Here is a 26,465-nt window from a genome sequence, read left to right on the forward strand (position 1 = left end):
AAGGTAGCAGTTCTGCTGACCCCCCTTCTTACTTCTCTGAAAATCAAAAACTCTATCATTTCATGATTGCTATGCCCAAGATGGCCTCCAACAATCACATCATCCACAAGTCCTGTTCTGTTCATGAGCAAGAGGTCCAGTGGGGTGCCTTCCCTAGTTGGCTCACTACCAGCTCTGTCAGGAAGTTATCTTCCACACATACTAGTTTAGCCATTAGAAATTCGACCTTGATACCAAGTATTTTTTTAAATTATTTTTGGGCATTTTTAACCTTTTTGTTTTACTAGCTCCAAAATGTTAGAACTTTGAATGTTAGTAATTGCTGCTTTCAGAATGGCTGGAAGATGCTAGCCTTTCTTTTCACTTTATCTGTTTCTCTTCACTGTGTTTTCAGGAAATGTGGTGTTTTCCTCAAGTCTGATCCATCTTACACAATTAGCACTCATCACCACGACAAGGGCCTTCAATGGCAATAGAAGTTTTAAAATCTTTTGAAATTATAGAATGCACAAGTTAGAAAATGGTCACTTTTTTCTGCTAGATATGTTAATGAAAGGCATCCCCAACACTGATATCCATGGGCACTCCTTTCACATGCAGAAACTGGATTGTGTTTAGTTTCTGGGACAAATGTTACACTCCTCCCAAACTTTGCCTGTCAGATGGAAGACAGTACCCTTATCTCCAGATCTTGGAGAAGTCTGAGAGCATTTAAAGTTACTTTATCAGCTACCCACTCTAGTTCAGAGTATCAGCCAGTCCTAGCAATAAGTAAAATTTCACAACTTAGCTTAGGGCAAGACAATTGGGTATTAAGGAATCACAGACCTTTGTTTCTGCTTACAAACTTACTTTTGAAACCTTCACATTAGGCTTTCTTGTGATTCCAAACAGATCAGCCCAATCAGAAAACACATCAGTTACCCTCAGTTTCATTAACAACTTATTTAAGTTGTAGGTGCCTGAAATAGAGAATTTTGGAATATACACTTCTATCCTCCTATTAGTTCAAAAGAAAATTGCGGTCATTATTGCAATCAAAGCATTGGACCGAAGACTCCCAACTTGCTGGTGGTTATTCTGTGCTAAAATGCTAGTTTTTTAATCTGAAAAAGTTGGCAACAAAAAGAAGATGGGAAGGTGATGGTCTGGAGGATGGGAAAGGAGAACGACATCTGTTGGGCTTTCTTGTATGATTCTGCAATACAGCCACTTGATGAGAGCGCAAGCAGTGGTGCTGCCAGTATTTTTGGGACTAGGTTTGCATTCTCTTTCTAGCCTTAAAGGTTTATCTTTTGGAATCCACACCCCATTCCCTCTGGGGGATCTGATTGTTATGTCGCAGTATTACCAGTCTTAACACATTTTGCCTAAGACAAAGGAAATGGAGACACTTAACATCACCTAGAAAATGTGTGGGGAAAAAATTACATTTCCCAGCTCACAGATCTCTTCCCTCACCCCAAGGTAATGCTGATTCTAATTTTTGCTGAAAGTATCAAATAATCAAATCATTTGGTCTGTCCCTTTATACCTATTCCATTGCCTAAATCTCCAATCAACAGCAAAGGCTAGTAACTGTAAAAGCTGATCATAGTGTTCAGACTTTGGATTCTGACTACCTTGAATCATCCAATCAAAATTCTATATTTAACATCTTTCAAGTGATTTTTTCCCATGTAGACACAGTGTATTTTGTCAGGGCCTCTTCCAGCTGTTTCATTTTTCCTTCAGCGGGCAGGATAAACAGCACTTCAACATCTCTCCTGTAAGAAAGTTACACCAGCTGGCAAGACAGCTTCCTGTCAGAGTATGTTTTATGAAATCAGTCTCGAGTCATCATCTTCATTTCAGCTGAGGTCTTCGCATTCACATGGAAATAATCCTTGTGTGTCCCCTTAATATTGAAAGGATTTTCCCAGTAGGCTTAAAACCTGAAGAGGAAGAATGCAATCGAATGCTTATTTCAATGAGGATATATTAATATAGTCCAGACTAATGTACACCAGACAAACCCATATCTGAAGATTTACACTCATACTTGAAGATCAGAGGTATTCCAGGTTTATTAAAGAACGTGTTCTTTGTCATCTTTGCTGTACTGTGTTCAGTGAGCACTAAATATTTCAGGTTAAATTTCGGATGGACTTGTACAACACCTTTCTAAGTCGGATAAATTAAATGAAGTAACTTCATTATATTACTTTACATTATATTTGAAGAAAATGAAAGCTGACCAGGATCCATCGAGTTACTTTCTGGTTGCAGAATATCGCTTGGGAAGCAAGATCCAAGCAGATTTCTGCCTTTTAAAAGGTAGTGTGTTAAGCTTCTTCCATGCTTTTTCATATGTTCTTCATCTTGTAGCACTAAGGAAAAGCTTAGATGCAAGAACAACCCAAACTTTTGGGCCTGATCATAACTGCACTATGGTAAATCGAATAGGGCTTCAAGGGCTTTAATCTTCAAAATGGTTTTCTCTGGATGTTTATTCAACTGAATTTTCAATGATATTTTATTTTATATTAAATCAGGTCATTCACTGAACAAATACACAGGGATCATGGTTTGCCATTCTGTAAGTATGTTCTCTTTTTTAATATTGAATAAAAATAAAATAAAACTGAAAAATAAATAACAGAATGTAAATTCCACAGTACTCTGATTACATAATAAGTTTGAGCTTTTCTCCCTGTCCCCCCAGTAAAAAAATTATACTCCAATATCATAAAGAAATGCCTCAGACTAGGGCACCTGAGACCAGGGTACCCAAATTTAATGAAGTACCTGAAATAAAATCTGTTTTGCTGAAAGTTCATCTATTTCCAAACATACCTTTCTGGGTGGTAAATTCCATTTTTTCTCCTGCGTGCTGTTTCAAATGGATGTAACGTCTAAGAAGAAGTTAATCATTGCCAAAGCAGTGCATTTGCAAGTACCTCTTGGGATATGTATAACATAATGACAAGCTGTAGAACATTTAGATTCCAACTCCAGAGGTACCTACCCATTTAAAAGGCATGTATTATAAATATATTAAAGTGTTTGGCAATTTTTGTTAATCTGCATCTTTGGAATTTGTTTTTCTACTTCATACAGCATGTGAAACTATTGTAATTATTTAAATAATAAGCAGATAAAGTCTGACAGAAAAATTTACAAATGCATGAATCTGTTGTGCTCTGGCAATTCCCTAAAACTTGAAAATTGCAAATAAATGAACTTTTCTGCTTAGGAGCCTAAACATATGCTAGAAAAATATAGATGTGTAAGAGGTTTCAAAGCACGAGAACTTTCAATGTTCCTTATCAAAATAACCTAATCTTAACACTGGCCTTTCTTTTAAAAATAATTCAGAAATAATCTGGGATATTTGTTTTAGTTCAGGTGAAACTGAGGTACTGCAGTAAGTTAAACTTATGTAACATACTTTTGAAATAAATGTAGTTAATGACTACCATAAGAGTGTTTGAATCAAGGTCTTTAAGTATTTGGTTTATATTCCCATGGGTTTTGCTCTGTATATGATCATTGATCTCTTTCTTAGCTTCAGTAGAATTCTGAAAGTTACTAGAAACAACTTTTCCTTTGTACAGTTTTTTTATGTCCTTCAGAAATGTTTTCCATGACTTCAGGTGTTTGTCCGTTAATAGGGCGTTCCCCGTGCTTAGTTGCACCTGGCTGCCAGGACAGTTCAGCAAGAGGAGGAGATGATGAAAGCTGTCCTGTACCTCCTCCTCCTGGGTGTCAGTGAGGTTAAAAGCCAGCCCTTCCAGCCCCTGAGCCTGGCTGGTGGCTCCACAGCCCAGGGCCAGCAGGGCAAAGACAGTGAAGACACTGACCAGGGAAAAGAAAATGTTCTTGGCAGGTTCTTGGGTGGTTGCTTGCCTGTAAAACCAGAAGACAAAGTTTGTGTTCCTGGAGACTCTCTGTTAGCAGGACTCAGGAGGGTCTCCTGGGGGGGGGTCAGTCACTTTGGGCTCTTTGTTGTGGTGGTTGGTCTGGGTCAGGCTGTAGCAGTGAGGTGAAGCATGGCCACCAGCAAGCACAGCAGGAGGGTGGCCTTCATCATCCTTTGCAGCTACTGTGTGGACAAAGAATGAAATGGTCTTGGATGGTGGAGGTCAGGTGTGTCAACATCTCATCTTTCATTTCTATCTGCTAGTACCTTCAATAGCTACCTGGTAATTACTGTTATGGCCTGACCTGCCCCTTTACTATGGAAGCGTTTTTTAAATCCTTGTGCTTCTGAGTTATCTGTAATTCCTATCCATTGCTGCTTACTTCAGTTCTGCTTTACTCCAGCTATAGAAGTCTCTTGTTACTAGAGAAACAAACGTGACTATTAAAGAAAGAGGGAGAGGGACAGAACAAGTGAAAAGGCTTTTTTTTTTTATCTCTGCAAATCCATTTTATGGTGAGGCAACACATGAGGAGCAACTCTTAATTCTTTTGTATTTATCTCTAAGAATTCTCAGGATTATTATGCGATTAGTGATTGAATAAGGCTTATGTCAAATGACAGTGCTATGCCAGTGGAAAACAATACGAGATTGCAGCACTCAAAAGTGGTATTCTTTCTCTCATTCCTGACTCATTTTAATATACAAAGTGACTAATCACAAGAGAGCTGTAAAAATTTTCTGCTTCAATACCTGATTAAATCTGAATATGTTGCTTTACTTTAAACAACCATTCCTGTGGCTCATGTCTTCCAGCTGCATTCCTCTCTGTGTGTACCTCCAACGCGGTCATGGGAGGGTGAGGTCACTGGAGTGGACTTGGCCCCTTCTGTCTTTCCAAACTTTGTATCAGCAGGAAAGCCTCCTTTTGCAAGGCAAATAGCCCCATGGCCAGAGTACCACTCAGCAAAGAACCTGGATGGTGGCCTCTTGGCCATTTTTAATAACTGTGGCCATTTTTTGTTGTTGTTGTTACATTTGTTTATTGCTTTCTCTTTTACAGATTATACCAAGAACATGTTGGGATGATTTGTAGTGTCTAGCATGTTTCATGTGTCAGAAAATAAGTAAGACCTATTCCAATTAAAAATTGTGCTAATGACTAGAAAAGCGACTCCAAATAGCCTTCATCTAATGTCCTACTTGAAGTGGAACAGCTTCTGGGAAGAAGATCACATAAGTTACCTGCTCAACCCTCAGTCAGTGGCAAAGGCACTCAGACACATGGGTTCAGAAGAGCAGATGAGATGTTTATTTGGATTTCCTCCACCCTCGGTCAGCACTCTGACCACTAAAATTTAGGTGAAAAGGAGCCAGCTTGTTCTTTTGCAGCTTTACTCGGTGACAGCTGAGGAAATCAGGACTTACAGGGTAGGTTGGCATAGTAAAATCAATTTGTGAATCCTGTCTGGACTGTGGTGGTGTAAATAAGATAGCCCATTCACCTCAGTTTCAGTTATCTGGTTGTAAGCTTTAAGGAACATTAGTAATGATAAAAAACAAGATTGACAGTTGGGGAGTCAGAATACTTCCCCCTTGTTAATGAAACAGATTTCTTCTAGATGTGAAAGAGCTATTTGGGATAAATATTCAAAGCAGACATAGTCTATGGAGCTTCTATAATGTAACAGCACAATTTGCTATGAAATATTTAAGTTCTGCTGTCATTGGAAATGCTTAGACACCAGTTTTCACCTGCGAAAGCAGATGTGCTTCATGACCCACTAGATAAATGCCATACAGCTGCATCAAAATCATGAAGGTAAAGATAGCTGGGTACTTACATTACATTCAGAAGGGTCTTGCTCTCGTATGGGTTGTGCTGTTTCTTGCTGCTTTACTCATAGTGCTGTTTTCCTCTGTTAAAAATTAGATGGCTTCAAATATATGTTACCTAGAGGGACAAAGCTGAATGCTGATCAAGCTAGTTTTCTTGGACATTGTATGCATGTGTCCACATCTCTTCACTCCAAACAGAGAGCAAAGACCATGTGGCCCAGCTGGTCAGTAGAATGTAGCGTTACAACACAAAGGGTATGCAATGCCTAAGCAAATATTTACTGGAAATGAGATTTTTGTGCCAAGGCCAGGGTCAGGGTGAGGGAGCTGCGGGGAGCACCACTTGGGCTTAGCCATGCTACTCAGCCTACTGGACTCCACTTAAGTGTCAACATCTCATCTTTTTATTTCTATGAAGTAGAGACCCCACTGGACAATATTCAGAAGCCAATGAGTCCTCTTGGCCTCATTAATAAAGAGGGTATTACATTATTCATGTAAGAACGGTGAATTTTAGCTGTATATTGAACAGTAATCTTGTAATTTTTCAGACACAGTGTGTCCTCACAACATAATTCTCTCTGATTCTGTGTTAAGGACCACCTAATATATCAAGATCAGAAAAGATTTTAGCACCTGAAAAAGCTGTATAAAATATGTGTGCCATCACTGCGAGTGCCCAGACATGACACTGAACAAGTGCAACTGTTGTAACATATATAAACAGTAAGTGCAGGCACAGTCCCAGATCTCTCAAAGAATAGCGAATAACAGAAGAGGGCAACACAATAACATTAACCAGTAACAAATCAAGGCAGTCTCAAACAGTAAGTCTCAGCCTTCTTGTAAAGATATATTTCAGTTTCCTGGGATTCTTCGAAAGGAATATAAATGCTGTGAAGCTGGCTGACCAGCCTTCACAGCTGATGATCTGTTTAGATGCATGGTTTGATCAGCCAGCCAGGAGAATGCTTGCTCAGTCCCTCTATGCTTCTGCTGCACCTTGCAGGACTTGTTACCATCTGCTCAGGAAGGGGCAGCACAATTCACTGGATCCTGAAGCTCCAAGGAACAGTGTAAGCATAGCTGTTCCCAGTCCCCAGCTGTGTTGCTTTCAGAGGTACTTCTTTATCTACTGAGATCCCATGACCTTGCTCATGCAGGTAGGTTCCCTGCATAGTACCTACAGCCTCAGCTCTTCTTTTTTTCTTTTCCAGAATACAGTTGAATTCCGCATACTTGTTTTAGATATAGCCAAACTTTGCTGTTAAGTACTCTGGTTTTGAATTTGTATTTTTTCTTGCTAGAGTACCGGTTGCTGCTGTCCCCTGGAGTGCTTGTGTACGTCAGGTGAGGCTTGATGGGGCAGACTGTTCTCTTTTGCCAGCTGCAAAACCACTGCATTTCAATTAAATGAATGTATAAGCTAGAATTCTTGATTGCATAAATGCAGTCTTTCAGGAAAAGGGTGAGATGCTCACAGTGCACCAGTACTGTCAGGCTGTTGACTGTTCTGTGCTTCTCCTCTAGTCATACACCTGAGCTGCATTAAGCATTTACACTTCTGTTAAACATTACATGGATCAAACCAAAATTATCTGAGGATGCAGATACATGCTAATGAAACTATTTTCCATCCACACAGAGCAGGTAGAAGTCAGTGATCACAGGGCCAGCTGGCTTTAATATTTGCTGTCCCCAAACATGCATAATTGCCATAGGCAAACATGTTTTGGAGAGAAGAGGTCCATGGCCATGAGAAGCTGTTCGACCAGATGTATCGTCCTAGCTTTTTGCGAGCTAATGTCACAAGTGCTAAAACATCTCCTGAGGTGTGTCATGACCTGCCTTGGGGTTTTAGTTTCCTGACCGTGCAGCTCGGACACTTGCTGCAACATGCTAAACCAAGCTAAATTTCTGCTTTATGAAAAGCAGAGTAGAAGACATAGTTAACATGGAACTTCCTTTTTTTCCCCAAAAATGAACTTAGCATCAGTTCAGAAACAGTCCCACAATCAAAGGTTTTCTTTGAGCCTTGGTTTAGTCACATCAGAAGAGGAAGCCTGGGCAGTGGAGCCCATTGTGCAGCTGCCTGGCCAGCTGAAGAGGAAGATAGCAGGAGAGGGACTCGGTGCTGTAAAGAAGAGTTATATGCAAGGTTTGGGGGTAATTCTGGATTCCCTGCATGACTCTGAGGTGAACCAAAGCATGGTTCAGTACAGTGAGAAAACTGTGTCAGTGACACAAATATGAATGTTTTTGCTGTTCAGACATTAATCTGTATTAGTCTCTTCTTGAATCACCACGAAATCACAGAATGATAGGGGTTGGAAGGGACCTCTGGAGCTCATCTTGTCCAACCCCACTAATTGAGCAGTTACCCCTAAAGCAGGGTACACAGGACCACATCCAGGTGGACTTTGAATATTTCCAGGGAAGGAGACCCCACAACCTGTCTGGGCAGCCCGTAACAGTGCTCTGTCACACTCAAAGTAAAGAAGTTTTTTCTTATATTCAAGTGGAAGTTCCTGTGTTCCAATTTGTGCACCTTGACCCTTGCCCTGTCATTGGGCACCACTGAAAAGAGTCTGACCCCATCCTCTTGACACCAGCACTTTAGATGTTTATCAGCATTGATAAGATCTCCCTCAGTCTTCTCCAGAATAAACAAACCCAGGTCTCTCAGCCTTTCACTATGAGAGATGCTTTTGTCCCCTGATCATTTTCGTAGCTCTCCACTGAACTCTGTTGTCGACTCCATTGGCAGCTGAAAGATAACACCGACTGATTTCTGAAACTCTTTCAAGATCTGCCTCTCTTTGCTTCAATTACCACTGCTTTTATGAGGTGATGACTTGAAGAAGAGGTCCATTGTCCTACCAGGCAGGTCAGCAGAGCTTCTGCAAGCCAACAGCTATTCCATCTCAGGGCCTGCTGCTGGGCCTGAAAAATGTGCCTACACTGCCACTTTGATTTACACCTTACTTCTTTCCTGACTATGTTACTCATACTATTTTATTCCAAATGTCTCTGGTATGAGCTGCCTAGCTCTTTTCATCAGCAGGTGCTCAGCAAGCCTTGCAATCTCAGGCAGCCTCAGCCGTGCCCTGCTGTATGCAAGGCCCACCCTCAGCATCACTCTGTATAAATATTTTCTCAACTTTCTTAACTCCCCTGTTATTTGGGGCACTCTGAAAGCAAAGCAAAGCAAAACAAAAAATGGCAATGTCTCAAGGCAGCAGAATGTCAGTCCTGGCCAATGGAAGACTCGGATCAAGTGCTTTCAGAGCAGAAACAGCCACTCCACTCCAGGTCTATAGTATCCACATTATGTATAACATATGTGTTATAGACATGAACCACTCTATATCAGGTGGTGCCTCGCTGTCCTGTCCACAGACAGTATACGCATTGCCAAAATTCACCATTGGTTACCCCAGCACCAAACTCTAGCTGAAAGGATGCAGTCGTTGTGGGGGAAGCAAAGCAGGGTTCTGGGCTGTAGTCAGTATTAGGTTGAAGAACCTACCTAGAGTGTGTCTTGAAGACATATGTGGTTGTAGTCAGATTTTCCCATAAATTTCTATTCTTACAATGGAATTAAAAGGTCTGCCTGCCCCTGGCTTTCAAGTCAACAGGGAAGGAGGATGCATGGAAGATAAGCCACATTCAGCCTGGTGGTGGTTCAAGTAAGAATCTTCCCGGCACTTCTTTTTCCAAAAATATTTCTCTTAGCTCTGTTATTCCATTTGACAGACCCTGCATGTTCATTTATACTGTAGATGGAGATTAATGCGACCTCTAAGTCAGGAACTTGTTACTCTAATGAGTCTTTAATATAATCATTTGAGAGGTAAACATGCATTTCAAACAATGACTATGGAAGATAAAGAGGATGAATGGTATTGTCAAATTATCTGAAAGGAATGTAGATCTATGATTCTCATTGAATCTAGATAGAACTGAGATTCACGTTAGTCAAGCATAATACAGCAGGAGTTCTGTTCCTGACTGCCATTAAAATCATTATTTTAGGATAACAAATTTCATATTTCATAGTTTTAAAATGTATTAAAGATTCTCTTTAGTTTTGTTTTAATAGTTACCTACGTAAAAAGCACTTCCAACTCAGCAGCACAGTGAGAAACACAACTCAGTTATAAAGATGTGCAAATGGTCGTGTTTCTATTTTCGTATTGCAAATTCTTGAAGATAATATTTCAGTTCTAAAACCTCAGTAAAGAAAGGATATTATTCAATTTTATTTCATTCATTAAACCCTCAAAAGTTTCCTGTCCCTGTATGGTATTTATTGATTCAGAGAAACACTGTAGAATTTATGTATTTTGTAGAGTCTTCTGTGTTATGTGGAAAGCAAACTTCTTACACCAGAATGGCTGGAAACAGATTTTCTAAATCCATGTTTATGAATTAAACCAAAAATATCTTAATAATCATCTGCACTTCATGCTTACATTTGGCAGATGGTTGAAAGAAATGTTAAGGTGCTTGATATTTGCTGGCCAAGTCAGGTTTTTATCCAGGAGGCCTGCTGTGACTTAAAGTGTGTAATTTTCAGACTCCAACTCTGAAAACTCTACTTACGCTAGTGGAAAGTTTGTGCATGAAAAGTTCTACTGGTCCTAAGTAGCTGTTATTTAGCTTTTTTTTTTTTTTTTGAGTAGTAATGATTGGCTTAAAAGAGAATTTTTGAAAACCTAAAGCCTAAAATGTTGCATTAGACATGCAAATAGAGGTTCTGGATGCACGAAAATGTCTCACACTGGCTTGCTTCATTTTTCTCTTTAGCATATTTGCTAAAGAAACGCAATTTTGCTCTTAGCTCTAATACAAATACAGTTCTTGTGCAAGGTTGTTCTGATCTGATGTATTGTGTTTATACTTTCATGGGAGACAACCATGTTGATTTTTGTAATTGATATTAAAGAAAACTCTAACCTCATGTTTTTGCTTGGTTAGGGCTGTAAGAGTTGGTGATTTCTGTGAACAGTTCCACAGCATGGTTCATTGAGCCATCTCTAACAGAGTAATAAGGTTTAATTAGCCCAGCCTAATTTGATAGCTTGCTGCTGGCGCACTATCTGTTAGTACAGGTGGCTAGTGATGCATATATGCATATGAAATAAAGATCACTCGTTGTAAGTTTTCTTTTCAAATATTGTGTGGTTGAATTTTTGCAATTTCAAGTAAACTTCTCAGACAAACTTTGCTTCCCCTCATCCAGTTTAAAACAGGTCTCAGTTAATAAGATTAGCATGTTCTTCATTTTGAGTTTTGATAGAAGCTGTTTTCAAATAATGCCAAATATTGGTAATGTCTAGATGAAATTTATATTCTAGTTGTTTGGCTATGTCAAAAGTTTGGATCACCCAAGAAACCACTATCCATATGGCCAAGTCCCCAAGCCTGTAATATCTTCAACAAGCAGCATTGTGTTTACAGCATCTTCATTAATACTTTAAAAATTAGACCTTTTCTTTTGTTCACATGTTGAGCTCCATAGTACAAGTGCAAGATCAGGAAATTGCCTTAGATGGATTTCCAAACCCAAAACTCTAAGCCAAGGTTACCTTACATTTTGCTACAAAGGATTTAACCTATAGTCATGATCAATGATGACCACTGAATAGTGACAGTACAAGAACTAAACCTATACTCAGCAACCCTGGCTAGTACAGTTTCCTTGTGCTTCCCAGCAAAATTCAGCAGGGCTTCGTGAACATCCTGCAAAGAAAGTGGGCAAATTTCATAAGAACAGGGATTGGACAGCGAATGTGTGAAGGGTGATCCCTGATGCAACGACTCCTTGGAGCAATTGCATCTGAGGAAATGTTGTGGTTTAGCACCAGTCAGCAACCAAGCACCACGCAGCCTGGAGGGGCGGGGGAGAGAATCGGAAGAGTAAAAGTGAGGCAGCTCATGGGTTGTGGTAAAGACAGTTTAATAGGTAAAGCAAAAGCTGCACATGGAAGCAAAACAAAACAAGGAATTCATTCACCCCTTCCCATGGGCAGGCAGGTGTTCAGCCATCCCCAGGAAAGCAGGGCTCCATCATGCGTAACGGTTACTTGGGAAGACAAACTCCATCACTGCAGACGTCCCCCCTTTCCTCCTCCTTCCCCCAGCTTTGTCTGCTGAGCATGACGTCATATGGTATGGAATATCCCATTGGTCTCTTTGGGTCAGCTGTCCCGGCTGTGACCCCTCCCAGCTTCTTGTGCCCCCGGCAGAGCACGGGGAGCTGAAAAAGTCCTTGACCAGTGTAAGTGCTACTTAGCAACAACTAAAACACCTCCACATTATCACCACTATCTCCAGCAAAAATCCAAACCAGCCCCATACTAGCTACTGCGAAGAAGTTTATCCCAGCTGAAACCAGGACAGGAAAAGTAGCCCAGCTGCTGGAAATACACCTAGTAGAGAGTAGAGAACTGGAAATGCCACAAAGAGACTGGAGTAGAAAAAGAGGTGTGCTGTGCTCCTCTAACAAAATACATGCATCTTCTCAGTAATAAAATCCAGTTCAAATTCTGTCCAGCTGTGCTGTCCAATGGTTTCTTTATAATTTATTATAAATTACATTATAATCAATCAACATGGCAGAGAAGTATTATAACTTGGGGATCATAATCATACATTAAAACATTATATTTCTTAAACTGTCCCTCTGTACCACATATTTTACTTTTAAAGAAAACATAGTCAACCAGTATGCCAGTGTGTTTTCCCCACAGGTTTTTGCCCTTGTACAACAGATTCTTAGAACCAAAATGTAGGTTGGAAGGAACCTCCAGAGGTCATCTAGCCCAACCTTCTCCTCAAAGCAAGCCTACTCAGAGCAGGTTCCTCAGGGACATGCCTCCAAGGATGCAGATTTTACAACCTCTCTAGGCAACCTCTTCCAGTATTTAATCACCACATGGTAAAAATATGTTCCTCATTAGAATTTTCTACATTCAAACTGTTCATTGAACTTCTCCTCAGTTTCTGCCAGCTTCAGCATCATGCATGTCTTTGTCATTGTTCAGAAACTTTTGAGCTGTCATTTACAGACAGGGCATTGCATTTGCTCAGCTGGACCTTGCTTGGCAGTCACTGAAAGAAAACCTCCATGGATCTTCTGCTGCTCTGTCTTTGTCAGGTGAGGTCTTTGTGTAACCAACTTCACATGTATGCTTTGCCCCCGCAGGAGAGCATTGTGAAGGCAGTAGAAAGGCTCAAAGAAGAGAATAAAATGCTCTTGTCACCTTCCACTGCCATAAAACCTAAATGTGAAGTCAGCATTGCTAGTGGCCACCTTGAGATAAGCCAGTTTCAACGACCTTGCTGCTTTCCAGGAGATATTTAGGTAATTTACAGCTCTCACACTGTACTCTTCACTGGGGTGACCAGTTAATATGTGGGAGTGAAACCGAATCACACAGTGGACTTGTCTGCTGGCTGTCATTTACAAGACAGTGAGAAATGGAATTGACATCTGAGTAAGAAAGCATCATGAAAATTACCCAAATCTGCATAGAATGCCATCAATATTTGTTACAAAGGTTAATCTTATGTTAGTTTAGATCTATGACTGAACTCAAAGATCAGCATGCGAACAATGAGAAAAAAGGTTTTCTAATTAATGTGTTTGAAGTAGTTTCTAAAGAAAGACTGGAACACCCATTAAATCCACAGAGTGCCAAAAATAACTCCTCATTTTTGCCCACAGAAATGACATACAAGGTTTAGGTCTCAGCGGTTAGTTCAGTGTTGCCAAACTCCATGAATACTGAAGTGTTTAGAGAGGCTGCTTTCCCCTTAAACTTCTCTTGACCTTTCATCATCTTCCCCCACCCAAATTCCACCTCCATCCAAAGCACACATGTCACATCCAACTGGAGCACTTTGGAAAGAAAACAGCTGGATTTCTTGGGGATCATGGAAAGAACATTTTGGGATCAATGTCGGTGAAAAAGAAACTAGATAAACATAGTTTCACTGCTACAAAAATTGGAAGATGGGACTTATCAGACCCCTTTTACTGCCTCTGAACTAATTTACTCTTTTAATTTTGTTGTGCTGAGTTAAATGAAGATGTATTATCTGTGGTGCCTTCATTTGTACAGCAACACAACTACAGAAAGGATTTTTTTTAAGAGAAGCAAGAATTAAAACTAATTGTGTTTACCCTCCTCTTTTTCTTAATTTCTTTTTAGTGCAGAAAGTGAATTATTTCTTTAAGGAGCTTCCACATATTATACTCTCCAAAAACTGGCCAAAAAATGACTCACTTCAGATTGGAATAGCTCTGTTTCGTTTATGATTCATAGGACTTTACTGAATGAATTGGATGCAAATGGGTCTAAACTAAACACTGGGTTTCGCTTCACTGTACCAGACCTACAAAATCAGAAAAAGAGAGGTAATCATCAACTCATCGTGCTTGGCAGGGAGCAGTCTTCGAGTAGATTCTGAGGTGGCAATTGCTGGCTGTTAGAACAGATATAAATATGTCTCAGAAGTAAAACCCCATTTGTTGCAGCACTCTAAAACTGCTACACGGCATGGTCCAGGGACAGCCCTATGTACTTCCAAAATGAGGAAGAAGAAGCAAGAAGTGATTGTGTCACATCAGCTGCCAGCTCCTACGTGTGAGCTTGCCTTGGAGAAAGAAAATCAGGAAACCTGCCCTAAAGGCTCAAGGATATGCAAAAACTAGAGTTAAAAGCTTAAACCCAAAACCTTATATATGCCATGGAGTACATAAATAAAAGGCAATGCAAATGAAAGCATCACATAAAAATGACTCAGGAGTGGAAAGTTAACAGGGCAAAATCTTTTTTCTGAATGCTTCCAAGCTTTAAAACTTTAAGGACCTTATATGGCCAGCATGTGAGGGGCAAACCCCAGCCAGCCTTTGGACTCCAAGCAATGCAGAAGTAACAGTGCAGTTGCTCTGGCATGGATCTGAGCCTGTGCCCTGTAACTAAACAGCATCTAACTGATGGAGGTGAAAAGTTCAGTGTTAAATCTTCTCCCCTACAATAATTTCCTTCGATTCTCTTTCCATTGGCATCACTTTCTGGCTTATTTATGCCAAAAGCTTTAACACCTGATAATTAAGTTCCAATCAAGCCTTAGAAAGACTCGAAGTCTACATTGCATGGTGGCCTGCCCAGACAGATGAGCTAAATTAGCCCCAGCATACTGCCAGGCTGCTCTTTCTGCCCTGATTCCCCATCTTATGAGAGCTGCAAGAGGGACCTTGGCTTGTGCCTCTGACTCTCACAGCAGGACGTGGACATCTTGGCCACCCTGGTAATTCCCTTCTCCCTCCCACCTACTCCCCATGGATTTCTGCCTTTTTCAGGGAAGAACAATGCTCTTCAAGACATGACATGTTTCTTCACAGAACCTCCAAGAACATTTCTGTTTTTTCACTATTTCACAAGACCAGCTATTTTCCTGGTCCTTGCTTTGGAGAGAGGTGATTCCCTTTACCACTACTGTCAAACCTACCCTTTTACACAGGTGAAATACGAAACTGTACCATAAGTAACACAGGTAACATGGGCTCTAATACAAGTGTTATCTCATGTTCACACTGCTTGCAAGATGCCCCCTTAGCCAAGGTGTCCTCTTCTGCTCTTTGTTCTATTGCTTGCACTCCACACAGCATAAGGCAGCTGGATAAGAAGGTATAAATAATCCTGGAGGCTGTAAATCAGCTTCTAAGGAAGCTCTCTTCCTTCTTCTCTCTTTTTTCTTTTAAGGAAGCTCTCTTCCTTCTTCTCTCTTTTTTCTTTTTTTTTTTTTTTATTGCAGACATGTATTGGTTTAGGTATTTTTAAAGGTAATACAATGAAAGTCCAAGATGTATTTTTCAATTAACTCATAATAAACACTTGCAGGTCTATTTAAACTGAAGAAATCTCATAAGAAATGTTAAAGTCAGCTACCCAGAGCAAATGAGAGATATGAAGAATGGGATGGAAAGGCAGCAGCCTCAGCTAGAGCATGGTTTGCTATGGAGCCATCAATTTCTGATGGACAGTATAAACCTACTTTTCTTCCCAGCCCTTTTCCCCAGACTAAAATGGCTTATGACTGAAAATGTTTCTGACTTATGAAATTTTTTCTAGTTTATGGCAGTCTCAGATTTCTGGACATTGAAGCATGTGGCTATTCCTGGAAAAGTGAAGCAGGAAGAGCTAGTGAGATGTTCTGATGGCTCTGTAACTTCAACCTCTGAGGCCGTAATCTGGAAGCAGTTCTCAGAAATCAAACTGTTCCTCAGGAAAAGCATCCTGTGAATCTTTATCTTGAAGAAAGCTGCAACCAGACCCTGGAACCAAGTAAACTTCAGCATGCATAGGAGGGAAGTTTCAAACAAGAAAGTAAAGGACTGAAAAGCAACAGTACTTCCAGTGATTGACCTGCCTGTGTGCATCAACACCTAATTATCATAATGCTGTACTGTCTTCATATGTACTTTCCTAATAGGAAAGAAATATTGTGCTATATGTAAGACAAAAATGACCAAACAATGTTGTGTTTGAAGAAGAGAAATACAACTCTTTGCCAAGCCTTTGCAGGAGTCAAATAACCACAGACCTTCCATTGTTCCCCACAGGTATTTTTTCTCCTGGCCAGATGACAGAGCACAACCCAGGAATCTAATACATAGTGGAATTACTGAGTTAACATTATGGCTTTCCATTAAAAAACTTGGAAAGGTTTGTGTGAAATGCCTTCATTTGTTCTGGTCTGTCTCAGCAGCCAGTGGTACAATTAAATACATGCCATTCCAGAAAATATTTTCTATATTCATGATAACAATGAAACTGCTGATGCCTTCAAACCCCTCATTCTGAGTCCCAGCCATACCTCACATAGGTGATTATGCTGCTGGTAACTTCTCTGAGATATGCCAAGGGTATGTATGTGGTATTTGGGGGTACCAAGGCTCTGTGAAGGCTGCAGGAGAGCACTGCCTTGGGCAATACATCTCTCACAAGGGCTTCCTGAGCCTTGGCATTACTGTGATTAGTGGGTGATGGACGTTGGCTGTGTGGATCTTGACAACAGCACCTTTGTAGATGCCAAGTTCCTGGTGGCAACAGAAGCTAGGTTTTCAACGCTGAATAAAAAGCAAGTTCTTTGAGAGCTGAGAAATTCACACAGTACTGCCCAGGAATACCTGTTAATTACTAATTGTGTGACAATTGCTAGACTCTCTGGACACATAATGAAACACATGACATCTGGTTTTGAGAAATCGGACATCCCTAAGTGATGGGTCTGTGACATGAATGGCACAATTTTCCTTCAGGGATAACTAGTTTCCCATTAAGATAATGATGTGGGTGTGCTGAACAATGATAAGCACCAGGAAAGTCATGCTGTCATTAAGGGGAGACTCTCACCTCACTCCTGCATGTCCTAGGAGTGACATGCAGAAAGAACAGGATCATACAGTACAACATAACAGGTTATTCAGTATCAAGACAAAGCATAGAAGTTGTGACTGTTTAGTTGTTATATATTAGAAAACAAACTAAAAGGTGATTACTTTGCAAGGGACCTAAATTATGGTATGATTCTATGATATCTCCTGTTTGATGAGTATGCATTGGCATCAAAACTATGTACCCCAGCTTTGTCAGGAATTTTTCTCATTAAGCAGCCTGTGCCTTCTACCATTGTCAAAATACAGGTTCTTATTTGTGCTTGCATTTAACAGAACAGCAGAGTATGCAATTTTCTTTTTGGCCCATGGCCTTTAATGCTGTTCCTTATGTTATATGTCTTTAGTTTCTTCCTAGCAGATGCTGCACAGCACTGGGAACAATGACAGACCTGCGTACTGGTGCTAACCACTAGTAGTTTCAATATGTTATTTTCCTTGATTTACTTCAAGCATATTATTTCCCTGTTTTCCCCCACACCCATATACACTTTGTTTCTTTTTGCTTGTTTTTTCTTTTATGATCTTTAGAACTGGTCAAAATTGCTGTTGGTTGTTTTCCAATGTCTTTTGAACTTCATGTAGTTTGTAAGTAAGGGTTAAAATTATCTCCACCATGGATTAATCCTGGTTTCTGAGCTCCTTATTTATACTTTTAGGATTTGCTTCACTTCTGTAGATAACTCCTTCCTAGTTATGGGTGCAAATACGCAGTTTACTGCTATTCCCACAATTCTTGTTTTCCTTTTCTCCTTATTTCAGAGAGCTGCTGTTCCAAAGCTTCTGCTGTGCTGGCAATTCTTCTTCTATGGCTGTTAACCTAAAACAGTCTACTTTCAGCCATACCATCACAGATTTCTCTTAGGGTCCACAGAAGCAGTGCTGAGTCTGCAGCTCCTGTGCGGACATGGTTGCATGTACTCCCACATCAGGTTTGGGCGTAGGCTTCAGTGCAGGCTGGGTTAGAAGATGTCCCTTGCACTTTGTCCCTCAGGTGGTGCATCAGGTCAGCTCCATCTTACAGCAACACCACTGCATTGAAGTGGCACACCACAGTACTTGCGTGTAGCAGCAAAAACTCTTGACTAGCTAGGAGGAAAGTCCTTCCTCTGTTGCACTGAGGATTCTTGGTCATGAAATCTACAGTCAGCAAACAAATCAAGAAACAAAAATCCCGGAAAGAAGAAACAAAACCCCAGCAGACTGCAGGAAGAAACACTGTCCTGAATAAAATATAACTGCACAGGATTTGTGACAACCTTAAGGCTGACAGTTTTGGAGGGGGTGGGGGGGTGGGGTGTGTGTGTGCAATCCTTCTGTATTAATTATTTACTACAGAAATTTGCTGTCTGATGCACATTTCTGGTGAGGGACATCCCCTGACTTTTGTCAAAATAGAAAGAATACCAAGGCAAGACACATGTATATGGACCTTACTCCCATTTGAAGATTATACCCTATGAGCGATAGTTTCTTGATATTTTTTGGTTATCCAGTTCTTAATTCAGCTTGATTTTTCTCCACCTGCTTTCAAAGAAGTTAAGCAACAAGGCTACCTCTCAAAGTGAGATCTGATTAGCAAAATATAATATCATTTTGAGATTTTTTCCTACTAACAAACAGAGACTATTGATCTGACATCTGTGAGGAACAACAAACATAAAATCTCTTGGTATTAGCCTGCAGAGTAATTTGTCATTGCAAAGCTGGACTTTGGCATACCGTCCTGAATTAGCCCTGAGGTTTGCCAAGAACTTTTAAATGTTTTTCTGTTGAGTCAGATTATCTACGTTACACTAAGACCAAGTCTTTATATGTTTAGAGGTATGAAGCCAACTGTTTGTAACTAAATATTGAAGAGACTAAATACAGTTATGAGTAAGAAACTTTTGTCATTGGTTTACATGGTTTTGAGGAGGGCTTTGAGAGTGAATGTCAAGTGTTACATGGTCGGCAGCTGGACATGGAAAGGTTCTTATATTCCTTGTTGGTATACTTACAGCTACAATTTACTAATATTGGTAGCATTCATTTGGTGTCAAAGAAAATAAAGATCTCCAAACCAATCAAGATAATTATATTTTAGAAACAGTCACCATAATTTTTGGGTTATATTTTTCACAGACATTTTAAGAGATTAAAGTCTAGAAAGTTGCCATTTACATTTTACTTAATTTTCTACGGGTTTGAGATATCCTATAGCAAAAGATTTAATCAATCTGTAATTTAAGTGCTTTTATTGGCTTTCTGTATTTTTATAAGACATGCTAAGGATGTTAATTTTAAAAAATAAATAAAAAATAATAAAATAATTTAAATATTTACTGGTTTGTGTTTCATTTCATAATTGTGTCACTACCTAGTGTAGCTGGTATGTTAAAATCCTATCAATTGAGGCACTATAAAACAATGCAATAGCAATAATTTAGACAAGAAACTTTAAGTGAAAAGCTACAAGTGTCAAGTCACAGTATATTTTTACTCTATAACAGTAATACACCCTTAATATTTAGAGAGGATGACTACTCAAATATTACCTGCATTTCGTCTGTGTGTCTATGATAGTTTAAGGCAGTTTAACAATCCCTAGGAAAGCTCTGCTGTTCATCCTGAGGAAATGCAAAATCTCTGGTGTTATAATTTTTTATTCTTCCTCTTTTCTACCACAGTCTGACAAGTCCAGCTGGAAAGTGTGAGAGTGAAGGCGGCATTAGTAGGAGAAAAAAGAAACAACAGTGACAACAAATCCATAAAAAGGAAGCTGATACTATGTCATGGACAGCTCCACCATACTTTTGTCTCAGGGCATTGACAATAATATCTATATTAGCAATATAAAACAGAAAGTAATTTTGCTGGTATGGCTTCCTTCCGTAGTAGAATAAACATTATCTGTGAAGCATAAACAGATTCACAGAATCACAGAATGGTAGGGGTTGGAAGGGACCTCTGGAGATCACCTTGTCCAACACCCCTGCTTGAGCAGGGACACCCAGAGCAGGGGGCACAGGACCATGACCAGGCAGGTTTTGAATGTCTCCAGGGAAGGGACTCCACAGCCTCCCTGGGCAGCCTGTGCCACTGCTCTGGCACCCTCACAGGAAATAAGTTTTTTCTCATATTGAGGTGGAAGTTCCTGTGTTCTAACTTGTGTCCATTGCTCCTTGTCCTGTCATTGGGCACCACTGAAAAGAGTCTAGTCCCATCGTCCTGACACAAATATCATCCTAATATTTGTAAGTATCGATGAGATCCCCCCTCAGTCCTCTCTTCTCCAGGCTGAACAAACCCAAGTCTCTCAGCCTTTCCTCATAAGAGAGATGCTCCAGTCCCCTGATCATCTTTGTAGCTCTCTGCTGGACTTGCTCAAGGAGTTCCACGTCCTTCTTAAACTGGGGGCCCTAAAACTGGACACAGTACTCCAAATGAGTACAAGACCTTCTTGTTTTCCTGAGGAGGGCTTCTACTGGGGAGGAGACAGAGAGAGGCAAGCTAAAACAGCTGCACTCATCAGCCCTTTACATTTGTGTGTCCTCCAGTGTCCCAGCCACTGATCCTGCAGCTTCATGTCATACTTGGTTAAAAACCAAAGAAATCAATGGAAGTTCTCTCCAATATTAAAGGAATTCGCATTTAAGACTAGTCATCTGTCATTGTTTTGGCTGGGATAGAGTTAATTTTCTTCACTGTAGCTGGTATAGTGTTGTGTTTTGGATTTAATATGAGAATAATGTTGACAACACACCGATGTTTTAGTTGTTGCAAAGTAGATGCTGAGTAGGTGCTAAGGGTTGGTAAGTAGTGCTTACACTAGTCCAGAACTTCTCCAGCCTCCCATGCTCTGCCAGGGGCAAAAGAAGCTGGGAGGGGAGGGGACACAGCTGGGAGAGCTGATCCAAACTGGCCAAAAGGATATTCCATATCATATGACGTCATGCTCTGTACATTAACTGGGGGGAGTTGGCCACAGGCAGCAGAGATTGGGGACTGGCAGCCTTGGTCGGCAGGTGGTGAGTGGTCACATAACTTGTTTGTTTGGGTTTTTATCCCCTCCCCCTCCCCACCCCAGGTTTTGCCTCTCTTTATCATTATTTTTCTTTTCATTACTTTATTATTGTTATTAATATTTTTACTATTACCGTTTTATTTTATTAAATGGTTCTTTACTGATGAGTTTTCTTACTTTTGCTCTTCCGATTCTCTCCCTCAACCCACCAGGGTGGGGGGAGTGAGGGAGTGGCTGTGTGGTGCTTAGTTGTTACTGGGACTAAACCAGGACATCATCAAAGTCTGATGGATTAATCAGACAGGACTTATACCTCCCACCTCCTTTTCCCCATTTCCCTTCTCCTGCTCTCCCATACACAGACCTTGAGTGCAGAGCAATAGTTACATCATCCAGAGACTATAAACCATTTCAAATACCCCAAGGGAGCATGTTAGGAAGGGCTTCTTACAAAACCGGTGAAAAGTGACTTATATTTTGTTAATGCTACAAGCTATACCCAGCTGTAGACTGGGGAGAAATACCAGTGACTTTTGGACAAGGAAAAATATTTTTGTGTTTTAAGGGATTAATAATGTTTGTAAGGACAATGGTTGAAAGAAAAGTGCTAGTATGTTGCGGTATGTACACATAAATGTTTTGCTGAATCACAGGAATTTGTCCAGCAATGTGCATAAGTATGTGTTCTCTGGTCAATCAGTCATTTTTCAGAGGGTTTACAATTTTCCCTATGAAGAGGACAGTGCGGGTGTATTTATCCAGAATCACCAGGAGAAAGGGCCTGTTGAATCTGACTCGATGCGGATGAGGAAAATCACCAGATCTCCAGGTAACCTCCTTCACCGTGGCCCCCGCTGCCTCAGTGCCGTTCTCATGAACATTTAGTACTGCTCTGTGTATCACCTGAAAGGACACAAAACAAAACAGCCTCCAGCTGACAAGCCGACAAGAGAGCGGCAGCCTGCGACCCTCCTTGCTCTTGCCAAAGAAAGCCCTGCCTGGGGAAGACCCAGCAGCACCAGCCTCAGGGAATGTCATCACCAGCTGCTTCCCTTTCCACCGCAGCGCAATCAGCCATCAGACCACTCCTGTTAGCCTCCTTCACTGTGTGTGCAGAGAGAAACCCTTGAACAGCAGACAGCTAAAGAGTGCTCAAGATGACTGATGGCAAGAAACTCTGGAAGCAAAGAAACCTGGTAATTTAGCCTAGGCTTAGTTTTGCCTTTGGCAACTTCATGTATTATTGTGAATTTACCCTATCATCTAGCTGAAAAAATAACTTTTTGAGAGCACTAGGAGGGCAGGAATAACAGCCTTTTGCTCTCTGTAGGCGGAATTAGAGGAAATTTTACCAAAGCTAATGTACTACCTTTAGATAATTTTATTTAGTAGCCAAAAGAACATTTGATTATATGTACGTCTTCTTCCTTGTCCTTGAACAATGTATGTTTAACCCCAAAGCATGTTTGGCTTCAGGTTTAGGAAAGAAGGCTTACTTTGCCTCCAGACTGGCAGCTGATGACTGAGTGATGCTTCAGAGAGACTGGGATGAGCTTTTAATGGAATATTAATGTCATGTTCCTGGGAACAGACAAATGCTGTAGTCACTGTGTTACACATGCTGACTTACTTTTGAAACCATCAGTCCAGGCTCCTCAGTAATCCCTGACAGATCAGCTCGTTCAGTGAACAGATCAATCATATCCACTTGTTTGACTATCCTTTTCACATCATAGGTACCAGAAATAGAAAATTTTGGAATATGGAGATGTAATTTTCTGTAACAAATAACACAAGTAGGGACAAATTTTCATCTAGGTAACACTCCTCAATGGCTTCAGTATAGCGACAATTCACATTTATTTTTCAAAATGTTAAAAGTCTGCTCTCAGGATTCAGATAGCACTTCTGACCAGTTTAGCTATCTAACATGGAGGGTTGGAGAAGATTGAGCCCATGTAACCTCTGCCTCCACAGTGGGGTTCAAGGAGTGAGGTGGAAGACACAACTATGGCAACTCTGTGGCAAACCAAGCTACTACTGCCAGGCAGCAGGTTTTTTTCCAAAAGATTGTAGCTAGCTGTCCTAAGGTTGTTCGAATATATAACAGGGCCTGGGCTACCACAGAAATAGCAGCAGTAATGGTGAATGAATAAAATTTCTGCTTTTATATACAATGCCCTCAACACCCTAACAACCAGTACCTCAGAAGTAGCTACTCCATTATAGTTTCACAATGCCCATATGCAACAAGGGTCTGTTAACTTCATCATGATGCTAAGCATCTTGTGGCTGAGCCAGGAACCTAACCCAAGTTCAATGCCCTATTTGTTCACTACCCACAGCTCTTTTTCTTTTCCCAACTTAGAAAAGGGAAGTCCTGCACAGAGAGGAACCATTAAGTGAATAGAGTTCCGTAAAATAACCTGGCCTTCAATATTTTGTCTTGGTGAGATAAACGCCACTAATCTATAATTTGGCCACCTCTCACCTTAGCAAAAACACTTACCTGTCTTGGAGGAACCTTTCCCATTTAGACACAGTCCTTCTCAAAAGAGCATCTTCCACCTGTTTCATCTTCCCTTTGTCAGGCAAAACAAATAATGCTGCAGCATTTCCATTGTAAGGTATCTGAACCAGCCAACAGGACAGTTCTTCATCAAAGTAACTTCTGTAGTAACCCTTTCGATACATCATGTCAACTTTTACAGAAGTTTTCTGATCCACAAAAAAATCTTCCTGTTTTGTATATGAAGTACTGAAGGGTTTCTCCCAATGGGCTTATGAGAAAAAGAAACACAGTTCAGTGGAATACAAAGAGGAATGGTCAAGGTGAATAAAACAGAATCTAGTCCCACATTCCTTTGATTAGAACAAATATCTTTTTCAAGTTACTGCCCCCTCAGGTGTTACACCATTGCAGCTCTTTTTTTTTCTAGTTCTTCAAGAAAATTCAAGACAGATAATACTGAAAACACCACCTTTTACTACAGCATGAGTCTATCATCACAGTAAAGAATTTAACAAAAATATTTGTTAAAAAAGTCCAGTCGTTCACTTAACCACGTGAGGACATAAACATTTTTACTGACAAGGACACATGATGGTTTTATAGGAATATTTTCCAGATACTGATCATGGTTTACTCAATTTAAAATATTTAAACTACAGTTTCTTTCTCTTAGGTTTTCATTCCCTGTAATAAGCAGTAAGTATCTAAGTCACAACCTTTGCACCCTTTGATATTTCTTACCTTTAAAGAAGACATAATTAACAAGAACCATTGCAGTGAGAGGATCAAGGTTTTCCACTAGTTTAACAATTTTCCCATTTGTCTTTTCCTCAATATAACTGTTGATCTGATTCTCAGCACCAGAGGAGTTGTTAAAGTCAGTAGAGAAGACTTCAGATTCATAAAAGCTTTTGACATCATCCAAGAATGTCTGTAATGGTTTTAGTGTCTCTTCTATAAAAATGGCATTGCCCAGGCTCAGCTGGAGCTCACTGTCTGAACGGTTCAGCATGTGGAGGAGCTGGCAAAAACCTTCATGTATTTCCTGCTCCTGAGTCTTTTTCAGGTTAAAGGCAAGACCTTCCAGAATCTGCGTCAGCGTCGCTGACTTGGCACCGAGTGCCAGCATTGCAAAGGAAACAGAGATGCTTATGGGCGAAAAGAAAATATTTTGATCGGTTGCTTCGGATGCAACCAGCTTGTAAAATGAAAATGCAAAGTCAGCATTACTGGGAACTAGTTTGAGAAAGGTTTTGTTCATAACCGGATAAACTCCTTCCCCATGCGAACTGCGTTCTGGGTAATATGTCCCTTTAGGATCATCCTGTTTATTGCGGTAGTGAGGATGCTGATGACACTGAGCAATAGTATTCAAACCAGCCAGCAATAAACACAAGAAGAAGGTGAGCTTCATTTTCCTTTTAACTGTTTCTGGAAAAGAATAGACATACAAAACATGACATGGAAATTAAGTTCTTCATGCTGTGTGCTCCAGCCAAGTACAGTGAGGCTCTCAGAACACACCTGTTCTCCAAAATCCCGCTCTTGGTTATTTCCCATTCATGATGCATGCCAGTGATGCCCAGAAAGAATATATCTCCTGACACACTATTTGTATAATCAAGTACTCTCTCAGAAGAGGTAATTTTGATCATATTAGCTTTTAAAAAATAAGGTAGGACTGAATTTTTAAAAATTTGCATGTAACTGGAAGCTTATGACCTTTTCCCCAGAGCAACAGGTACAAGTTGTTTTTGTACTCCATACTGCAGGATGGCTACCGCACCCCTGTTAGTCTTCATCAATTAATCAAATAATTAAAGAATTAAATCCATGTTAAACAAAAATGTGATATAAACACAGATTATACTGTCTAGGACCAAAATTACAAAACAATTTTACGGTTTCTTCAAAGATAAAATACTGGATCGCTGTGTTAGGAAAGTCTATAGGCATCCCTATTGTTTCCAAAACACATTTTTATTTAATTATGTGGAGTTTATTTTCCAGTATCTTCACCAGTTGCTGGCTTTTGGCATGTTTTGATTTTTTGCAGAACAGTTTTATCCCTTTGTTTACATGTAAAAAGGTGGCTTTCCCAGGCAACAATGTAATTCCCCAAAATGAAATGTCCAAACGATCCAAGGGAAAACTAAAAAGGTACTTACAGTGCTACAAAAAGGATCTTGCTGCTTACATCTGGTCTTGTCTGCTCCTTCTTCTCTTCAGTACCATTGAACAGGATTAAGCAGAGTGCTCCCGTTAATCATTAATTAGTTCAAATAAAAATTTCCAGCAAGGATGCACAGCAAGCAGAAATGACACTAGCTATTCTGGACAGTTTGTCCAACCCAGACACAAGCTAACAGTGCTGGGTGGTGGGGCTGCAGACAAGAGAGAGCAGAGCAGGGAATATATTTCCTGCTGCTTCCATGCTTTTGGATTGACAGGAGAAGCCTGCTGCTGTGGGTGCCTGGCAGGAGAGCCGTGCCCTTCATGGCTGGAGCTGAACACTATGACTCCACATGAAGGCCATCCCTTGCCTGGGTCTGGCGGCAGGGGATGAAACCACCAGCACAACTCACCAGGGAGCACAGCCCCCCTGCCAGACCGTCCCTTTTAGCTTGGTCCTGGGGGACCAATAAATGGGAAGGGGACACTGCCAGAGTCAAAACTTTTCTGTCAGGATTTCAAAACAGGGTAAGCCACCTTTGGATTTAGAAAGCCCTTCTGCCT

The 26,465-nt window shown here is 40.5% G+C and overlaps 2 protein-coding genes, 1 long non-coding RNA gene and 1 pseudogene across 4 annotated transcripts in view; 1 reads left to right on the plus strand and 3 right to left on the minus strand.

Moving 5' to 3' along the window:
* The window catches only part of LOC104046315 (alpha-1-antitrypsin), a 20,997-nt gene extending 15,043 nt beyond the window's left edge, over positions 1-5,954 (minus strand). Inside the window, exon 1 of the mRNA XM_064460676.1 lies at positions 5,747-5,954. The gene's annotated coding sequence lies outside the window, so the exon portion shown is untranslated. The remainder of the gene's footprint in view (positions 1-5,746) is intronic.
* On the minus strand, positions 2,568-4,072 carry LOC104052236 (thyroxine-binding globulin-like; annotated as a pseudogene).
* On the plus strand, positions 5,327-19,523 carry LOC135315029 (uncharacterized). Of its 2 annotated transcripts, XR_010374465.1 has the most exons (7): positions 5,327-6,904; positions 7,049-7,091; positions 12,815-12,903; positions 15,887-16,099; positions 16,378-16,480; positions 17,559-17,626; positions 17,974-19,523. It is a non-coding gene; the product is annotated as an uncharacterized LOC135315029 (long non-coding RNA). The 2 variants fall into 2 exon arrangements; XR_010374464.1 differs by having other exon boundaries at positions 17,559-19,523.
* A 320-nt stretch (positions 19,524-19,843) lies between these two features.
* LOC104051789 (alpha-1-antitrypsin) lies at positions 19,844-25,382 on the minus strand. Its single transcript, XM_009512908.2, is given in 5 exon segments — positions 19,844-22,120; positions 22,848-22,995; positions 23,727-23,997; positions 24,471-25,172; positions 25,175-25,382. Coding segments are annotated over 5 exon segments (1,443 nt in total). The 5' UTR covers positions 25,290-25,382; the 3' UTR covers positions 19,844-21,913.
* Between the last annotated feature and the right edge of the window lie 1,083 nt (positions 25,383-26,465).

Source organism: Phalacrocorax carbo, chromosome 9 (assembly GCF_963921805.1).
Source record: "Phalacrocorax carbo chromosome 9, bPhaCar2.1, whole genome shotgun sequence".
Lineage (NCBI taxonomy): Eukaryota > Metazoa > Chordata > Aves > Suliformes > Phalacrocoracidae > Phalacrocorax > Phalacrocorax carbo.